At 44.6% G+C, this 21,115-nt stretch overlaps 1 protein-coding gene across 7 annotated transcripts in view; it reads right to left on the reverse strand.

Moving 5' to 3' along the window:
• The window catches only part of MEF2D (myocyte enhancer factor 2D), a 141,651-nt gene that overhangs the window by 25,631 nt on the left and 94,905 nt on the right, over window positions 1-21,115 (reverse strand). For 4 of the 7 annotated variants that reach the window (XM_053370095.1, XM_053370094.1, XM_053370097.1 and 1 more), the window contains 2 exons: window positions 12,247-12,450; window positions 888-1,025 (listed from right to left, as the gene is read on the reverse strand). In XM_053370095.1, coding sequence (XP_053226070.1) covers window positions 888-1,025; window positions 12,247-12,450 — 342 coding nt within the window. Of the gene's footprint in view, window positions 1-596; window positions 732-887; window positions 1,026-12,246; window positions 12,451-21,115 lie in introns of all 7 variants that reach the window. The other 3 variants (XM_053370096.1, XM_053370099.1, XM_053370098.1) reach the window with 2 other exon arrangements.

Consider the following 21,115-nt stretch of genomic DNA (forward strand, 5'->3'; position numbering starts at 1 on the left):
CAAACCATGCAAGATTCCCCCCTCCGTAAGATTCTTTTCCCCTCCCTCATGGGTTAGGGCAGCCAACTTTTGCTTAACAAACAAAAAATCCTGGCATCTGGACATGTTCTGAGTGCAATTCCTTCATGACGGGAACTGGCTATTTTATATATATATAGCCACAACTATATATGTATATATATAACTATATATGTAGCCACAACTACATCGGCTTATGGTCCTGTTACCTCTGAGCATGTGCAGAGTGCCTCACCATTAAGACAGCAAGCATGTGCAGAACCATTTCCCTGGAAGGGTGCCATCTCTTTTTTGCTGCTTCTGCGAGATTGCTTTCTTTTGTTAACTATATGAAGAAGGGAAATAATATCAAAATTCTCCTAACCCCCATCTTCCTCGGTTTGCTTCCTTGTGTTCTAAAACCGAGTAGGAAATCCAGGCCAGGCCATCAGCATTCAGGACAAGCGGCTTGACCAGCGCTTAGGCCACTTCAACAGGACAGTTATTCGTATTATTAAGAAATATCGGGCAGGTTGGCAGCCCTATCCATGGGGTGGGCGGGAGGGGCAGGCGTTGGCAGGCCACCAGCTGTTACTCACTGTGAGCCTGTAAGTCTGCATCATTTTATCAAACTCCTCATCAATCTTTTTATATTTCTCTTCCGTCTGAGGCGTCAACGTAAACACGTCGTCCCCGTCAGGGCTCTCACACTCTCTATGCTTCTTGTTCAGCGCCTGTTATGTGGCCGGGTGGGGGAGGGTGGGGGGAGGGTGGGGGGAGAAGGTAGTTTGGGTTGGGAGGGGAGGGATAAATCCAACAAACGAACGAACAAAAAAAAGAAAAAAAAGAGACAATGAAGAATTTTTTGCCTGGGGTGGCGAGCTACTTACACCGTAGCGCTTGAACAGGATGTCAAGATCCTCGCTGGCTTTACGGTATTTGTCTTCCATCAGAGGGCTCTGGTCAATGGAGTCTTCCCCGTCGGGTTCTGGACTGTCGCAACCATTAAAACCTTTCTTTCTTAATGTCTGAAAGCATAACCAGGAGAAGTTTAGGTCCAGAGATAAAACCAGAGGTGGAGAGTGATGAAGAGATAGTGGTCTGGTTCACACAGACCACTAAGCCATGGTTTGTTTAATAAGCAACCTCAAGCTGTCCAATGGGTGATCAAATAAACCATGGCTCATTTCTCCAACAATCAGTTTGTTTTCTTGCAAAATAAACCACAGTAAGGGAAGGCTGCTGAGTTCTCATGTAACACCAAGCCATAGTTCAAATAAAACAAAGGTTTGTAAGGCCAAAATGAGCAATGGCTTCAGATTGTAGTTTGCGAGCTGTAAATAAACCCTAGTTAAGCTGTTAGATAGGGTTCAGATGATCAAACAAACCATAGTTTAAGAACTCATGGCTTAGTGTTATGTATGAATCAGGCTAGGATGGTTGCTATGATGACAAGTCCCGCTGTTATGATTGGCCAAGTATGTTGATGGCAGGAAGGAGTGGAAGCCACCATGTAAATGGATCAGTTCAGATGCCACCTTGACCATGGCTTGTCATAACTACAGGTTTTAGAACTCTGGATCACAGGCTGAACTTCCAAACAACAGGAAAAACAGGTACCATGGCTCGTCTGCTTTCATTTTCCATCTACTTGACATTCCCATATTTAGGTGCAGCAACCCTGGAGGGAAAGTGTGACAACAGTAACTCTGGTTTGTCAGTTCACATGTGGTGCCAAACTAGGGTTCACATAAAACCACTATTTGCAAATTCCCTTCATAAAGCCATATTTTATTCCAGTTTGCTGAGCCATGGTTTGTAAGCATCCTACATCAGGGTTTGGAGTGAGGAGAGCCAAACTGAGCCGCTTCAGATGTTTTGCAACCCCAAACTACAGTGATTCTAGCTCTGAGGTCACCACTGGCTTCTGAAGCAGCTAATAGCAGAGCTAGTTTGAACCAGGGACCATAAATCTCCAGAGGTGGAATTAACTGGAGACTTAAGACGCTGATACTGGGGATTTGCAGTGATCTTAGATTTCCAGAATTACTCAAGGACTAATGAACTGTGAGAGAGGATTGCACTTTTCTCTCTCAAGGGTCACCTACCACTATGAAGAAGAGCAATTATACATTTCATATGCATGCTGGATCTGCATCATTAAGTCCGGGCTCGGAGAGTTGGGGCAGAAAACCTCCATCAAATACCGTGTCTAAGAAGTTTTGGTTCCACGCGTGGCAGCCAATTTGAAGATTGCTTTCCTCAGCCACACTTAATCATTGTATTTTCAAAATACCAGAAGCAATTAGCCCATATTATGGGATCATCACTTGCCAATTTCTTTTAAAAAGTCAACGCTGCAATGTTTCCTGGAAGTCTTGGGCTCTTTGCATGCCAATAAGAAACTGAAAGGGGCATGAGTAAAAGAGAAAATAAAAAGTTCTTCCCCGCCCCTGACTTTCCTAACGACAGTAACCATTTTAGCTCAAAACCCAAGTGAGCAGTCTCTGTGACCAGGCCAGCCACTTGTACCTCACCAAAGAAAAAGAAATGCATGAAAAATGCATATGCTAATATATCTGTATAGCTGAAGATTTGGAAATAATGGGTTATATCCAACATTAGTCATCCTCAGAGTGGACCCACTGAAATTAATGAATGTTATTAATCAATCCCTATCCCTATTTCCTCTTTCTCTCAGCAGTTTCAGAAATGGGGCTAGGAATCATTTTTAGAAATGGGAACCCTGACTGCTTTTGTCTCAGCAGGAAATCTCAAGGCCCATTGAAATGAATGGGCATGATGGCGCTTCTCCGTGCGCAGAACCCATTGATTTCAAAGGAGATGGAGCCCTCACAGAGCTCCAGTCCTCAGAGTGGTTCTTCTTTGGAGGTCTTTAAGCAGAGGCTTGACAACCATATGTCAGGAGTGCTCTGATGGTGTTTCCTGCTTGGCAGGGGGTTGGACTCGATGGCCCTTGTGGTCTCTTCCAACTCTTCTATGATTCTATGATTCTAACATTCAGTTCCTCTTCCCAGGGAACTCTTGGGACTTGTAGCTCTGTGAAAGGGGCTCCTAGCAACTCTCAGCACCCTATACAAACCACAGCTCCCTGGATCCTTTGGGGGAAGCCATGACTGTTTAAAGTTGCACAATACTGCTTTAAATGTATACTGCAGAATGATCCTGATACTTTAAGAAGAGACATGGAAAGCAATGGATTTATAGAAGTTTATAAAACGATGCACGGATAAAGAACAGATAAGAGAAGGGACTTCTTCACACGGCACAGCACATGGTTAAGACAGTGGACCTCACTCTTGGAGACACTGATGGCCACCAACTTGGATGGTTTTTTATAGAGGATTAAAAAACTTCGTGGAGTATAAGGCTACCCGTGACTACTAGCCACCACTCTGCCTTCATGGTCAGAGGCAGCAATGCTTCTGAATATCAGTTGCTGGAAGCCACGGGGGGGGGGGGGAGTCTTGTGTTCGGATTCTGCTTGCAGATTTCCCCATGGGCATTTGTTTGGCTACAGTGAGAACAGGAATTTGATTAGATGGGCCACTGGCCTGATCCACCAGGCTCTTCTTATACAGTGGTACCTTGGGTTAAGAACTTAATTCGTTCCGGAGGTCCGTTCTTAACCTGAAACTGTTCTTAACCTGAAGCACCACTTTAGCTAATGGGGCCTCCTGCTGCCGTCGCACCACCACTGCATAATTTCTGTTCTCATCCTGGGCAAAGTTCTTAACCTGAGGTACTATTTCTGGGTTAGCAGAGTTTGTAACCTGAAGCGTCTGTAACCTGAGGTACCACTGTATTTTTATGTTCAGGTTCAAGGAGCCAGAGACTTGTGCTGTTTCCAGCAACTGGGAGTCTGAAAAGGAAGACTTGCCAGGGACCACACTTCAACCAAAGCTGCTACCCGCAAGGATTGCTTGCTCTTGAGCAGAGCTCTGACTCCAGGTTCATACCCACATATGAAAGTCTTTGCCCTTCATTCTGACCTGGTCCTGCTTGCGGGTTTCCCGCAGTTATCTGGTCAGCCACTGTGAGAACAGGAGGCCGGACTGGATGGATCCATTGGCCTGATCCAGCAGGCTCTTCTTATGTTCATATGAATCTTCAGCATAGAAATTCAGATTGTAGGCTCCTCATCAGAATAAACTCTCCCCCACCTCCGTTTTTTAAATTGCTCCTGTTACTTTGCAAACCACCACAGAAGACTGTATGAGAGCCAGTTAACAACCGTCGTCCTTTCTCTGGGCACAGGGGACAGCCAGTGTTTGGTAGCTCAGCCTGGGGCAGCAGATAAGGGCTCAGCCATGTGCAACGCAGACTGCAGATTTCTTAGGCCCTGCTAATGGGGCCTGCCACCGGCCGGGTCTTTGAGCAGCTGGCTTGGAGTCGGAAGGAGGGAGCTCCGGCTGGGGCGATCCAGCCCGTTCCAGCTGGCAGCCACTACAAGCAACATGCTCTGCTACAGAAAGACGCAAAGTACTTTTATGTCAGTAACCTGAGCAGAGTGTCAACACAAGCAAAAACAAAGCAAAAGAAGGGGCAGCCTGCCGTTTCCTAGATCTCACCACATGGGAATTTGGGGGGGCTCAGGGGCTTTTGTTAAAGCAGCAACAGATATAAGACATACGGACACCAGAAGAATCCTGCTGGGTCAGGTCAATGGCCCATCTAGTCCAGCATCCTGTTCCCACAGTGGCCAAACTTGGAAGCAGGACCCGAGTAGAAGAACTCTCTCCTTTCTTGTGCACCCAGCAACTAGTATTCAGAAGTATTACTGCCTCTGATTGTAGAAGCAGATCATAGGCATTGTGGCTAGTAGCCATTGGTAGCCTTAGCCTCCAAAACTTTGTCCATTCCTCTTTTAAAGTCATCCAAGTTGGTGGCCATCGCTGGCTCCTGTGCCAGGGAGTTCCACAGTTAAACAACGTGCTGTGTGAAGAAGTACTTTCTTTTCTCTGTTCAGAATTTCCCAACATTCAGCTTCACTGGATGTCCGTAAGTTTTCTTCATGCCAGGCATCATTTTATAAGCGCCAACCATGTCGCCTCTACCTCACCTTTTCTCTAAACTAAAAATTCCCTAACGCTACAACCTTTTCTCTTGGAGGAGTCGCTCCATCCCTTTGATCATTCTGGTTGCCCTCTTCTGAACCTTTTCCATCTCTACATAGCTAGTGCAGTGCACGGGGAAGGCCCAAATGCAAATCCCTGCCCAGCCGTGAGCTAGCAAATCTCTACCTTTCAGTCAATCCTCCCTTACAGAGAGGAAGTGAAATGAGGATCACTCTAAACCGGGATTCCCCAAACTTGGGTCTCCAGTGGTTTTTGGACTACAACTCCCATCATTCCCAACTAGCAGAACCAGCAATCAGTGATGATGGGAATTGTAGTCCAGAAACAGACCAAGTTTGAGAAACCCTGCTCTAAATCATGGTTGGTGAACTTCAGGTCTATGGGCCAAATGCGGCGTATCCCAGGCATCACTATGTGGCCCTTGGGAGTCTCCCCAAGGACAAGCCTCTTCCCAGGCCACACCCCTAACCCAATGCTGTTTGACCCCTTCCTTAAGTGCTTTTTGCCAGGCTGGAATGTGTCCTTGCACTGCGAAGTTGCCTCTGAACATGCCTGGATGGAGAGAGGGGTATGCAGGATTCTCTGAGTTGTGTGTGGCTTAAGCGTTGCCTATTTTCCAAAGGCAACATTTGTGGCTCCATCCACTTTTAGCCACACCAAGCACTCCTAGGCAGCCTCTAGGAGGTTGCTCCTGAGGAAACGTGGCCCTCAGGCCGGAAACAGCTCCTAGGCAAACAGGGGCTGCAGAATGTTCTAGCGCTTGCATGGTGAGGCTCTTTGAGCACTTGCAACTGCTTTGGCACCCCTGGGTCCTTGGTATCCCATGACTGGATTCACACCACACCACAGGGGCAGGGGTTTGACTTGTTTCACCCTATGTCACCACCAGGCACCTTCAGTATGTGGCTAAAACAGTCGTCCGGGGCACCCAGAGAGGAGGGTGGGATGTGGCGGCACAGCCAGGCCAGGCCACTAAGGAGCCCCTTCTGAGCCCCTGGGGCCTTGGGCCAGGGCCTGACCTGGGCTACTGCTGGCGCCAGGCCTTTGCTGAAGTCAAATCCCCTCAGCCATGAATCCACTGGGTGACCTTAAACAAACCATCTCAAATCTTGTGGAGAAGTAGGATATAAATGGATTAAATAAATCTCTCAGCCACGATCCTCATCTGTGATAAGGGGATGATGACAGAGGGATGTGGGGTGGGGGAAGACTGCGGTGGAGGGTTGGTGCTTTCTTGCCCTGTGTGTGGGCTTCCTGGAAGAGGCATCTGCCAGCCACTTTGGCAAAGGGTTTGCTGGCCTAGATGGTCTGACCCAGCAGCAGAATCTTGGGTCTTTGTGGGAAAGGGGTTATATAAGCTGACAGAATTATTCATGATAGCTAACTTCCACGTCCCGTTGCAGTCTACCACTGAATACCAGGTGCTGGGGAACAAGTCACAAGGGATGGCCATAACACCCTGCTTTTGGGAGAATCCCAGAATCCTCTGTCTGACTCTCTGAGAGAGAGGGTGCTGGACTAGACTGGAACTTTGATCTGCTCTAACAGAGCTCTTTTTATGTTTCTATTCTGGTTTCCCTTACAGGGTTGTAGAAAGGGTTCCTATAGGCACTTTGGGCAAGTCATCATTGGATGGTCTTGCCTTAAGTGTCCAGATAGTGGATTCAGAGGTGGCACAAGGGTAGAAGAGTCGAGTGGGTATAGCCAAGGAGGCCCCCAGCCTCTCAAGATCTGTGAAAGAGCTCTGAAGTGGAAGGAGAAGATGCAATCTTAGAAAAGGTCAAGAAACACTGGTGTAATCAAATTAGAAGCTGAAGCCAGAAAAGGGCTCATTAAGTCTTGAGATAATTAGTCATGTAAAAAGGAAACCCAAGAAACAATCACCTAAACCAGCTTCCCCCCACCTGGTGCCCTCCAGATGGTTCAAAGTACAATTTGGGGTTTTAGAATGGTGGCACTGACCCTTTGCAATTCCTCTGTTATCTTTTCAGTGCCTGATGAAGACCTTCAGAAAGCCTTTTCAGGGAAGATCTTCATCCAAGGCTGCAGCTGTATTGGAACTATTCTTAACTAGTTTTATAAGTTTGTATTATTTTTATACTGCCTCCCTGGCAGTATAAAAAGAAAAGGTGGGTATACATTGAAATTAATAATAATTAAAAAAAATACTTTGTTTTTACACTTTTATTGTTTTATACTTGTAATTGTTATATTTGTCTAATGATTGTAAAAAACCCAATATACAAGCAAATCAACTCCCATCAGCCCCAGAAAGCATAACCATTTTGGATTCAAACTCCTTGGCAACACTGGCTGGGGCTGATGGGAGTTGTAGTCCAAAACATCTGAACTACACTAGGCTGGGGTGGGCAATTGTAAATAATTACAGCGCCTCTAGAATCTCCTAAGCGCACACCCACCTGTATTTCAACAGCCAATGCTCTCATTTTACCAAAAGTTGAAATAGGACAATCATCTCCCATGTTCTGGACAGTGCATTTGTTTTATTTTTAAATCGGTCTTCCGTTTGCTTAGCACTTTGTGTGGAGAGCACAAGCCCTAATTGTCAGTGGACTTCCCTCTCCTCCTCCTTCCACTGGCCCTACATCTCAGAACGGAAAAATAATAGGCAAGAGCAAAGCCCCGAGAATTAGCTACGTGTAACAGCACGGCAGCTGCAACCTCTCGCATGTGAGGCAGACGAGAGCCTCCTTTGGCTGACAAACAGCGGTGGAGGTTGCAATAGGGAACCGTATAAGAAGCGAAGGGCAAAACGATCACAGGAGACAAAGTAGGTCAGATATTTTTGGGAAAAGAACCACAGAACCAGAGGCCTGCTCATGGCAGGCCTAGCCCTGACCCAGCAGGAGAGATGGACTTCTCAGAGGATGAACCCAACACAGAGACACACACAACCAAGGACCTTGGGGAGCCGGCAAGGTCCCCCAGAACCAGCATTGAGTATCCTCTTGAGGGAGTGTGGTTAGAGTGTGGTCTGGGAGGCCACACCATGTAAGGCCTTCCTTTTTAGACTCCCAGTTATAGGAAACAACACAAATCTTTGGCTCCTTGAACCTGAACACAGAAACATAAGAAGAGCCTGCTGGATCTAGCCAATGTCTGAGCTAGTCCAGCATCCTGTTCCCTGGCCACCCAGATACCTGTGGGGAAATCTGCAAGCAGGACCTGAGCACAACAGCACTCTCCCCTCCTGTGGCTTCCAGTAACTGGTATTCAGAAGCATTACCATTTCTGACCCTTGAGGCAGAGCATAACCATCATGGCTAGTAGACAATGGTAGCCGAATCCTCCATGAAGTTGTCTAATCTATCCAAGTTGGTGGCCATCACTACCTCCGGTGGGAGCAAGTTCAATAGCTGAGCTATGTGCTGCGTGAAGAAGCGCTTTCTTTTCTCTGTCCTGAATTTTCCTTCATTCAGCTTCAGTGGATGAAGATAAAAGCAAATGTGCTTCATTTGCATGAAAGGTGCAAGGTGTGGGATTCAGCTCTGCAGACTCCAGTGAGACTCACTGAGAATAAACATATGTGTCAGGCTCACAAAGGGTGCAGAAATTGACATGAAAAATCAGAGCCCAGAAGCCTGTGCTCAGTTAACATCTTTGGACGCAGCCTCGCATGGTACACCACAGAGGGCTCTTCCCAGTGCCAAGGACTCAAAGCATTTGGAGAGTTCATACCGTGAGGAGGACAGGGAGACACCATTCCAGGTGCTGGTGATGCTTTTGGGCCAAGACAAATGTGTTCAGTATGGTACACTAAGAGAAGTGAATACCATCGGGCAAAGGAATACATCGAAGGTTGGGAATCTCAGACCTGGGGGCTGAATGTGGTCCTCTACCAGGCCATGTTCCTGCATCAACCCTGCTCCACTCCTTCCTTAGGTGCACAGATGGAGGGAATAGTGCTTCCAAGTACCAGTTGCTGGAAGCCACAGGAGGGGACAGTGCTCTTGCGACTGGATCCTGATCCAGTGTTTCCCACAGGCATCTGGCTGGCCACTGTGAGAACAGGATGTTGGACTAGATGGGCCACTGGCCTGATCCAGCAGGGCTTGTCTGATGTTCTTATGCTTTGCATGGCTTGTATGTGTACATAAGCTGTGATAATGCCTCTAAGCTGCTTGAATGAAGGAAAGGGGTAGGTGTATGCGTGTGGAAAAACCTCTTAACTTTTCCATGGCTATTGTACCAAGGGAAGAGTCACATCCAAAATCTCAGAAGCCCACTACACAGCACCTTGGAGCAGGGCTTTTGGTGCAGCTGCCCTTGTCCTGTGAAAAAGCATTCCTGTTGAGATATGGCAGATGCACACTATACTTACCAGAAGCAAATGAAAGCATTTTTGTTTCAACAACCTTTTCCAGCTGGGTGGAAAGGCATTCACATTGAACTGTTTTATAACCTATTTTCAAGTTGCTGTTTTTTTCTGCTTTAAAAACTTTTAAAACCATTTTTTATTTCTCTATAAATCGCCTTGAAGCAGAAATGTAAAAGGCAATTCATAAATTAATCAATACTCCATTGCTCCACCCACTTTCACCTCTGGTCCCACCCACCAGGTCCATGTGGTTCCCGGAAGACTGCCCACACTGCTTTTCTCAGGCTGAAAGGGGTTCCCAGCTCCTGGCCTACAAAGCTGTGGTCCATCCAGCCTGAAAATGTATGCTTTTGAGCATCTCAGCCCAGCCCAGCCCAGCCCAGCCCACCAAGATATTTTGAACCGAAGGCACTGTGGGTTAAACACGGAATCTTCCCCATGCAAAGCAGACCCTGAGACACAACGGCTGGGCTCTGGGACATTCAAGTATCATTTGCTTCCTCCCATCTCTTCTATCCTAGGTGGCTAGCAGTGAAATTGAACAGCCGACTCTGTGGTCTAAAGAGGCCCACCCTGCCGAGGCAGTGGGCATCCACCCTGACTCCAGCTGACATCCAATTGACTACAGGGGATGGGCAACACTCCCTGCTGACAAAGGCATAGGCAGTACGGTGCAGTGGTTCGACATCAGGGCTGAGGAAACCCAGGTTGTCAAAACCCCTGGACAATTGCCAGAAAAGGAGGCCTCATTGTTCACCAAGTATGACAAAAGAACTTCAGTTAAAAAACAGCATTTTGAATTGATATCCATTATTTTTGTCTTCATATATTCCATCTGCTGCAAATCAATGTTAATGCAATATATAGATATAGGAATGCACACGCACACACATATATTACAAACAATGTATTTACTGCAAAAATATGCGCAAACCTGGTAAGAAATGTGCACCTAGCGCCCCCAAAAGGCAACCCTTCCTGGAATGTCTACTCCTGCCCCCCCCACATACACACTCTCCACCGCTGTCCTATTCCATCCCGTCTCGAGCAGATAAATTGAATGACTAAAGGTTTTGCGTGCCTTAATTTCTGCTCACTTGTAATGTCAATAATTACCCAGCCAAACCGTTCATTTGTCTAAATCTTGCCAAGCATAAAAGGGAGCTGCCCACACACAGTTTTTCATTGAAAGGTGACAAAGCAACTGCTCCAATCTCAGCTCTGTCCCACTCTCTGGAACGTAGCGCAGGCAGGAACGAAACCTTTTGTGCTTGCAAATCCGCTAGAGAAAAAGAGGGGGAGAAGCAGCAGGAAGGGGGCAGGCAGGCGGCCACCTGGGAGGCTGAGGACTAAGACCCTGCCAGTCTCTGCCGCAGGGTGCCCTCACTTCAGACTCACATTTTACCTCTGGCCTACTGCCGCAATCACCCTGGAAGTGTTTCTGCCCCAGACACAGGAACACAGGAAGCTGCCTTATACTTAGGTCACATTCACAATGTACTTTAAAAGATCTGTGATACCACTTTAATCAGTCATGGCTTCCCCCAAAGAATCCTGGGAGCTGCAATTTATTAAAGAGCTGTTAGGAGGCCCCTATTCCCCTCACAAAGCTACAATTCCCAGACTTCTCTATGAAGAAAGAGAGATTGTTCCACCACTCTGGAAATTGTAGCTCTATGAGGGCGATAGAGGTCTGCTAACAACTCTCAGCTCCCTTAACAAACTACAGCTCCCATAATTCACTGGGGGAAGCCATGACTGTTTAAACTAGTATTATACTGCCTAAAATGTATGGTGTTAATGTGGCCTTAGTCAGACCCTTGTGTTTCAAGTACAGTGGTACCTTGGTTCACGAACTTAATCCGTTCCGGAAGTCCGTTCTTAAACCAAAACGTTCTTAAACCAAGGTGTGCTTTCCCATAGCACCGGGGGACTCAATTTACACTCAACAGGACGCGAAACATGTTCTGCTTCCAAGGCAAAGTTCACAAACCAAAACACCTACTTCCGGGTTTGCAGCGTTCTTAATCCAAGTTGTTCATAAACTAAGCTGTTCTTAAACTAAGGTAGCACTGTATAGTTTTGGTACCAGTCCTTCCTGGAGATACTGGGGATTGAACTGGGATCTTCTGTGTACAAAGCAAGTGCTCAGCCTACATCACTTGTCTGAGATGCTACAGCTTTCCCCTTCCTTTATCCATAGGAACCAGATATTATCCATAAAACAACATGGTCTGTACATGTTGCACCAACCCTTGCACCAACGGTTGAGGCCTGTGGAGAGTTTTAAATTTGAATAAGGAGGTGGTGGGAGTTTGGCAGACTTTGGCATCTGGTAAGTGCTGCTGGTTTTCTAAAGGGTTTTTCAATCGTTTCCAACTGTTTAGAGGGTGTTTCGAATGTACATAATTTCACTGATGCGTGTGATGCCTTGGAATGTTACCCCCCCTGTAAATTTGGGGTTTCCTATATTGTCTTCATCTTTTGTGCCTTGGTAGTGCCAGCTGCTTTGAGATCTTACTAATGAGATACCTTCCCCAGCCTGGTGCCCTCCAGATGTTGTTAGACTCCCATCAGCCCCTAGCCAGTGGGGCCATTTTGGTACGCAACTCCCACCAGTCCTTCCAAGTGTGTCCATTTTGGATTCCAACTGCCCAAAATACCTGGAAGGCACCACACCACCTAAAGCTAGAACACTGAGCTGTCAACAGCAAAGACAGACCATCCCAACAGATTGGGGTATTGCACTGGCAAATGCTTTGCTAGCTCAACAAGGCTAGGAACCCACAGGTTGCAGGCAGCACATCGTACCTCAATGATATCCGCGTTGGTCCGGCTCTCGTGAGGTTCGTTATACTCTGTGTATTTGAGGAGGACCTTGTCCATGTCGGTGCTGGCATACTGGAACAGCTTGTTTGAGTGGTTGAAGATGATCAGGGCAATCTCGCAGTCGCAGAGGACGCTCAGTTCATAGGCCTTCTTCATCAGCCCAAACTTCCGCTTGGTGAATGTCACCTGTGGGAAGCAAGTCAAGAAAGCAAAGAGGGTCAAATCAGGAGACAGCAACATAACTGAATGGCAGATATCACAAATTATTTGAGGTGGGATGGGGGAAGCCATAGAGATACTTCCACAATTTCTCTCAGCCAAATTTCTGGTTTTGGTGTCAAAACAAACCCAGGGCTGCACTTATGCATTATTACTATTATTTGCATTTTTATCCCACCTCTTCTCCAAGAAGGTCAAGGTGGAGTACATGGCTCTCCCACTCCTTATTTAATCCCCACAACAACCCTGTGAGGTAGGTGAGGCTGAGAGGCAGTGACTGGCCCAAGGTCACCCTTGGGTGCGCTTCATGGCTGAGTGGGGATTTGAACCCTTGTCTTCCAGATCCTACCCAACACTCTAACCACTACACCACACTGGCACACAACATTCACACAGCAGTTTATTCCAATTCCCTGATATTTCCATATCTGCTAATTTCCAGATTGTATTTGAGCTTTCCTACAGTACAAAAGCCGCTTCCAGAATATAGTTCATGTTTAGTGCTCATTTCAGTGTCATGTGATTCTAGAAAATGTCCATTTGCAGTCCCCCTGACCTAGAAAATAGCAGGAGGAAGTATACCAGCATATATATTTCTGTTGTGTTGTTTTCATGGGGGAACAGAATCAGGCATGTGCAGAAGGGGTGGGGGAGCAGTGACATTGTCCACTGATGTTGGTTCTTGTGTCACTTCACACCCAATGGTGTGAATGAAATTTAGCATGACATGCTGGTATATCGGTCAAACAGCCACAGTTCCGTCAAACAGCAGGTACAACTGTGCAAAACTAACATTAGAAAACACTAGCATTGTAATCAGGAAGACGTATGCAATATTCCCCACTTACACCCTAGGTGATTCGGAAGCGGAACTGATGCATTAGTAATTCTCTGTTTCATACCTATATTTCATACCGATATTTTTTGAGGTGTGGTGCGTGGGCAGCTTGCTGCAGCTTTGAATTCTTTCAAGTCTTTTCATCTCCACATTAACAACGCACTGAAGAACACTACGAAAAGGGCGGGGGAAGCAATCTTTTTATATGTGGTAGGCCGGCTGCATCAAGATTGTTTCAGTGTGATCTTTATCAATGCACATACTGTACATGTAGTCGTATCAGGATTATTTCAAAGGTGTTTGACTAAAGTACATTGCTAAAGCTTTATGCAAATGAATCTCCCTTCAATAAAGCCTAGAAATTGCATTTGGGAAGCCCCATCAAGGCTCCCTGTTTTGTTTCGTTTTCCTGCTGCCACAACAATGAAAAGGACTGTCACACCTGACTTTGTCCCAGGCAGGGAGTCCAAAGGAGACAACCCAGATATCCCACTGACCAATGATCCTGAATCCAATGCTGAGGGTGGTACCATGGGATATGGGACCTGGAAGGCAAGGTCATTGTGGACGAGCTCCAGGAGGAAGTGATCAGCAGGGGGAGGTGGAATGGCCTGCCTGTCTTCCAGTCCTTGAGAGCACCAAAAATTTCGGGTCCAGGCCAAAGAGCCATGACACTGTATGCCACTATGGATGGAGTTGTGGGTAGATTGCTGGACAAGTACTAGGAGTCCAGCGCTCAAATCCCCACTCAGCCATGAAGCCCACTGGGTGGCTTTGGGCCAGTCACTGCCTCTCAACCTAGCCTACCTGAGGGGTTGTTCTGAGGATAAAATGGTGAGGGGGCTAAGTTTGAGCTCTTTGGAGAAAAGGTAATAAATAAAATAAAGACCCAAATTGTTGGTCTACTCGCAAGCAAGGGGCCATCCACAAGCAACCAATCCCTGATACTCCTTCATTATCAGCAACTGTGGTAAGGGTCTGGGTTAGGATGACAGAGTAAATAAGGCCTCCCTCCTGAGGCGTCCAGATGCTGGAAGCAACACAGGTCTCTTTGGCTTCTTGTTCTCTGGCGCCTAGTTCCCAATTCTAATTCCTCCGTCTTGCTAGGCTGTACTTTACCTTAACTCCCTGCTTGGACCTAGACTGATTTTCAACTTTAGATGTTGGTTTGTTCAGACTTCGCTGTACTTGCAACCCTGCCCTCATTGGGGAGTTCTTTAAAGAACGCTTACATTTCCTGTAACTGGGACACGACTTCTTTAATTTCATAAAATCTATACACTGCCTGATTATAAGGTGGGGGACACTCAATGTGGTTTACAAAAAGAATAAACCAGTAAAATTATTTTAAAAATAGCTTTTCTGAAAAATAATTAAAACCGGATTTAAACAGCTGTCAACATTCCACATATTTGGGTGGGCTACATGTTTTTAGCAGGTGCCAAAAAGAGTACAGTGAAGACACCTGTCTGGTGTCAATAGGCAGGGAGTTCCAAAGGACACTAGCCCCTGAGGGTGCCCCCTACATTGCCACACTGCCTTTCTCTGAGGGGCCATAATGCTTTGGAGCAGCTGCCCTGATAGTCAGAAGTACATATGGAGATTTACCCACCACTGAGCTTTCAAGCCTGGGAAATCTATGCCAGTTGAATCCCTGCCTGGTATGCAGCTGTTGAAAACAGAACTACAAAAAAAGAGGTGGCAACTTCAGTCTCTAGAAAAGCCTCCCCCAAACTGCTGCCCTTAGACATTTTGGATCAGCACTCACATTAGCCCCAGCCAGCAGAATCATGCTCCCCACATCTGCACCATCATACAGCTGTGCTGTCTGGGAGTGGTAGTGCAAAGCATCTGAAGTTCACCAGGTTGGGGAAAGCCAATCCAAAGGCAACACACAAACATACTAATCAGCAGGAGAATTACTCATACACAGCCATGACACTGGGGGTATGCATGCTCCTGTGCCAAAATCTTTGTGTGTGTGTGTGTGTGTGTGTGTGTGTGTGTGTGTGTGTGTGTTTTTAAGGTAATGCAATGTTAAGGCCTACACAGACACCCTGAGAGTAAAAATCTGTAAAGGAATGGTTAGTACAACCTTTGAAAGAAGTCTGTAATGAAATAATGGAGGGGAAGCTGGCACCAGAGTCGTGGAAGGAAGCATATATTACACTTGTACCGAAAACAGAGACTGAAAAGACGCACCTTAAGAACTACCGTCCCATATCATTGCTTAATGTGGATTACAAAATTTTTGCAGATATTTTAGCTAAAAGACTAAAAAGAGTGTTAGCGGAAGAGATACATAAAGACCAAACAGGTTTTCTCCCAGGAAGACATCTTTCTGATAATGTGAGAAATATAATCAATATCATAGAGAAACTGCAAGAGAATATAAATACTAAGGCAGTTTTGATATTTGTGGATGCGGAGAAAGCCTTTGACAATATTTCTTGGACTTTTATGAAATAGAACCTACAGGGTATGGGGGTAGGCCAAGGTTTTGAAAATGGTATAAGTGCAATATATTCAGAACAAAAGGCAAAATTAATTGTCAACAATGTGGTGACGGAAGAATTTAAAATAGAAAAAGGGACACAACAAGGTTGCCCAATTTCCCCATTGCTTTTTATATCGGTCCTGGAGGTTTTGCTGAACATGATCAGAAGGGATCAGTTGGTTAAAGGTATACAGGTCGGAGCTAGACAGTACAAACTGAGAGCATTTGCAGATGACTTAGTATTGACGTTACAGGAGCCAGAATCTAGCACTAAAAGGGTTTTAGAACTGATTCAAGAATTTGGTCAGGTCGCTGGGTTTAAATTGAATAAATCAAAAACCAAGGTTTTAGAGAAAAACTTAACACAAATTGAGAGAGAAAGGTTTCAGAATATGACAGGTTTAACAGTGGTCAAGAAAGTCAAATACTTGGGGATTAATATGACAGCAAAAAATGGGAACTTATTTAAAGACAATTATGAAAAATGCTGGGGTGAAGTGAAAAAAGATTTAGAAATATGGTCAAATTTGAAACTTTCTTTGCTGGGCCGTATTGCTGCTATAAAAATGAATGTATTGCCTAGAATGTTGTTTTTGTTTCAGGCATTGCAAATTGTAGACAAGATGGATTGTTTCAAGAAGTGGCAGAGAGATATTTCAAGATTTGTCTGGCAGGGCAAGAAGCCTAGAATAAAATTTAAAATATTAACGGATGCAAAGGAAAGAGGTGGATTTGCCCTGCTGGACCTTAAACTTTACTATGAATCAGCAGCTTTTTGCTGGTTGAAAGAATGGCTACTTCTTGAAAACACTGACATTCTGGATCTAGAAGGTTTTAATAATGTATTTGGATGGCATGCATATCTGTGGTATGACAAGGTCAAAGCGCATAAAGCATTTAAAAACCATATTGTTAGGAAAGCATTGTTTAATGTTTGGATAAGATACAAGGATCTACTGGAAAATAAAACCCCAAGGTGGCTGTCACCAATGGAAGCGAAAGCTCAGAAAAAGCTCAATGTGGAGGCTAAATGGCCGAAATATTGGGAAATTTTGGAACAAGATGGAGAAAAATTGAAACTGCAGAGTTTTGAGAAACTAAAGAACAAAGTTGGAGATTGGCTCCATTATTATCAGATAATGGAGGCATACAATCTGGACAAGAAAATTGGCTTCCAAGTGGAAAAATCAAAATTAGAAACAGAATTGTTAGAACCCAAAACTAAGATTTTGTCAAGGATGTATAACTTGCTGTTGAAATGGAATACGCAGGATGAAATGGTGAAATCTGTCATGATTAAATGGGCACAAGATATTGGTCATAACATTATGTTTGCTGACTGGGAACAGTTGTGGACCACCGGTATGAAATTTATGGCATATAATGTCTTAAGAGAGAATATTATGAAAATGATATACAGGTGGTACATGACCCCAGTCAAGCTTGCAAAAATTTATCATTTGCCCAACAATAAATGTTGAAAATGTAAAGAAAATGAAGGCACATTCTTTCACCTTTGGTGGACATGCCCAAGGATTAAGGTTTTCTGGGAGACGATATATAATGAATTGAAAAAGGTATTTAAATATACCTTCTTGAAGAAACCAGAGGCCTTTATTCTGGGCATAGTTGACCAATCGGTGTTAAAGAAGGATAGAACTTTCTTTATGTATGCCACAATAGCAGCAAGAATACTTATCGCAAAATATTGGAAGACACAAGATCTACCCACTTTGGAAGAATGGCAGATGAAGGTGATGGATTACATGGAATTGGCGGAAATGACCGGCAGGATCCGAGATCAGGGAGAAGAGTCAGTGGAAGAAGACTGGAAGAAATTTAAAGACTATTTACAGAGACACTGTAAAATTGATGAATCTTAGAATAATGTTGGATTGAAATTAAGTGGTTTCTAGCTGTAATGGGTTAAAAGAATGTGAAAAAAATGGGTTTATATAAGTAAAAATCTAAGATTGCAATAATTTAAGATTAAAGAGTTGGGTAAAATAAAGAGGGAAAGAAACTGCTGAGCCAATAATTCGAATTGGAATACAAAAAAGGGAGGTATGAGGAGGTCCGAGAAACAAGTAAATGAAAAATAATGTGATGAAAAGATTGATTGTTTTTAACAATTTTTATTTTGTATTTTTTCTTTTTTCTTTTTTTATTTTGTAAGGCAAAATCTTAATAAAAAATTTATATAAAAAAAAAGAGAGTAAAAATCTGGATTGCATCACAGGAAGTCTTTCCACCCCCATCTTCAAACCCTGCTCAAGTATTAACCAATCAAAGTTTATCGTTCTAGCCAAAGGCCTTGCACAACAAACCAGCAACAATACCAATAAAAAATACATCCATAATGAGGGCCAACTTCCATGATGTAAGAGGTTACCAGAGACACCAACAAACTCAAATCTAGCTCGATTTCAAATTAAACCTCCAAATCACCACAAAAATTTATAGTGATTTTATCTAACTCATTTTTCCTGATTGATTGATTGATTTTTGCAGCCAGTGCATGGAGGGCCACTCTGTGTTACAAAACTATGATTGTCACTCAAAATAAACCAAACCGTCACCTGGAAACACAGCTCAATAAAGGCATTTCTTAAGGAAGCTGGTGAGAGTTAGGTCAGATAACTAGCTCTAAAATACTCTGTTCTCAAGAGTGGATTCAAAGGGGGAAATCTGGTATTTTTAATTAGTTGCAGGTCCTTTCTGGATTCTATATAGAAGAGCCAATCCCTTAGTTGACACTTATTCAAGGTCAAAGCAGAACTCATTTCTGGAAAATAATAATAGGCTAAAACATCTTGACAAGCTGCTTTCCAGAGTTGGTTTTCATCCAATTCCATACAGCACAGAGCAGGAAAATGCTCAATAGGCATCATAGCAATTTTTAAAATACTGTATACTTTAATTGAGCACAGCCCACTCTTGTCTCAGTTGTTGGCCACCTGGATTCTGTACAAAGAAGAGCTACTGAAATTCTTGATGGTAGAGAGGATAGCTTCTGAAAAAAAGTATTCTGCAGTTTCTAAAATCTGAATGGAATTTGAATCAGAGCCCCAGATTTCAACAACATATACTAGCTTTTGGAAAAGCACTCTGCTACCAAATATTTTTAGGGCAGGTTCAACCTGCTGCCCTCCCCTACTGTAACAGAACTTCATCAATGCCCCTATGGTTTTCTATGCTTTGACTTTGACTGCCTCCAAACTGTGTGTTGCGACACATTAGTGTGTCGGCTGAGGTGTGTGTGTCATGCGAATGCTCCCTGTGCTCCTCTGAGGGCTAGAAAGGGGTTAGTTTAACCACGTTTGCTAGTAAAATTGAATTACTGTGTTGCAAAATGATGCATGTTTAAAAGTGTGTCACCAACAGGAAAGTTTGGAAAGCTCTGCATTAAAAGTACACCCAAGTATCTACCGGTAAATGAGTGAGTTTGTTCAATAGCCTGATGATCCAAGCACCATATACACCTAGGACTGGGTCTGCCAAAATTCACAATCTTAGTCTTAGAGTAATATATAGATAGGCTTTCCTGTTTACAGTATGTGCTGAACACTTCTAAGAGATTTTTGAGGCCCAATCAGGAAAGAAAGAGAAGCACTAAATCATCTGCATACATAAAGGCTGAAATATTTCTGTTCCTAATTACTGGAGAAGGGGAGATTGCATTGGCTAAATATGGTGCCAAATCATCAATATAAAAGTTAAAAAGAGAGCAAGAGCACAGCCTTGCTTTACTCCTCGTGACTCCTCCTCAAGTAGCCTTGCTGCATTCACATCCTGAATGTCTGGAATGTAAGAAGAGTTTGTTGGATCAGGTTGATGGCCCATCTAATCTCACGGTGGTCAAATAGATGACTGTGGAAAACCAGCACCATAACTTGCTGCAGGGATGAATTTGGGATTCATTGGGGCAGCCAGGGCTTCTTGAGTCCTGACACCCAAGCACCCACCCCCAAAAGGCAGTATGCATGACATTTCTTCCAGTCCTATGGGCCCAGCTGTCTGCTGCATGTAGATGCTGCTTTTGGAGTATAAAAGAGAGGCCCTGGTATTTCTGTGAACTCCAAGGCAATGGAGTCTGCAGAGTGGGGGAAGGGGAGGAAGAGAGGAGGGGAGAGATTCTGTAGTGCTGAGGAGGAGACAGATGGAAGCTCAGCTGGGGACTCGGGTGAAATTTATTTTCCCTTTGATTCCGGGCTACGTGGCTTCCAATAGTGAGAACAGCCTGTGTGTTTTCGTAGCATCTGCCTGCTGAGGATCTCAAAGAATTTTGTTGATAGGGGAAGAGTGAAAGATACCGCACGCATGAGCAACCAGAGAAAGCAGGTGGGCCAGTCTCCTGCTCCACATTGCAGAGGCTGAAACCAAACCAGCAGCAAATCAAGTGTTAAAGCCAGGCAGTCCCACTTCAGGATGGGAGGCGGCGGAGATGGTATGCTCACAGACATACAGGCTCCTCTTCTCACAAAGACCAGAGTCTCCCAAACTGGGCAGTACCATTGGGGGGGAGCTGGGGCTGGGATTCCCTAAGGGGGTGCTAAGAGACTTTAAAGAGCTGGTATCACTGGCTAAAGTTTGTCAAATGTGCTGAATTAATTAAACTAAATAGTTTTAATTGGATTTTGAATAAATGTGCAATGCATTGTTACTGTTTTGAATTTTATTGCAGTGTTATCTTCCTTAGGGGACCATGAAAGCCGTTATACTGGATAATGTTTTTAATAGGGTAAGGTAGGAGGCACTGGGGATGAGTGGAGGAGGAGCAGTCGCCAAAAGGTTGGAACCACTAACATGGACTATCAAGGAAGAAGGCTCAGATGAACACTTTCCCCATATATGCTAGTTTGCACCATGAAGAGAAGGTTTTGGTTTGAGGGTTTCTTTGGGGGCGAGGGCGGGAGAAGAGACATTCTTATGTCTAATCCCCAGCTTGCAGGTGAAAGTACATACAGCTCAGTTTTAATAACTTTATCCAATACAATGACTGAAAACACTGGGCACCCCTGTCCCCCAAAATCTTTTAATTGTGCATTCTTGATTATTTGTGCTTGTGGCAGTACTGTGACAGTTATAGACAAACCACCTCTAATGCTCTTTGCACCTGCAGGACCTTTGAGGTGGACACACAGCAGGCTCTTCTTATATTCACAACAACAACAACGTGTGGTAGGTTAGACCGACAGACATTATAATTGTGGGATTTACTTGCATAAAATGTGCATTTTAGGCAAAATTGCATGCGCAAATGTGTATATTAGGTGAAATGCACACAAAAATGCTGA

The sequence above is a fragment of the Podarcis raffonei genome, chromosome 16, assembly GCF_027172205.1.
Source record: "Podarcis raffonei isolate rPodRaf1 chromosome 16, rPodRaf1.pri, whole genome shotgun sequence".
NCBI lineage: Eukaryota > Metazoa > Chordata > Lepidosauria > Squamata > Lacertidae > Podarcis > Podarcis raffonei.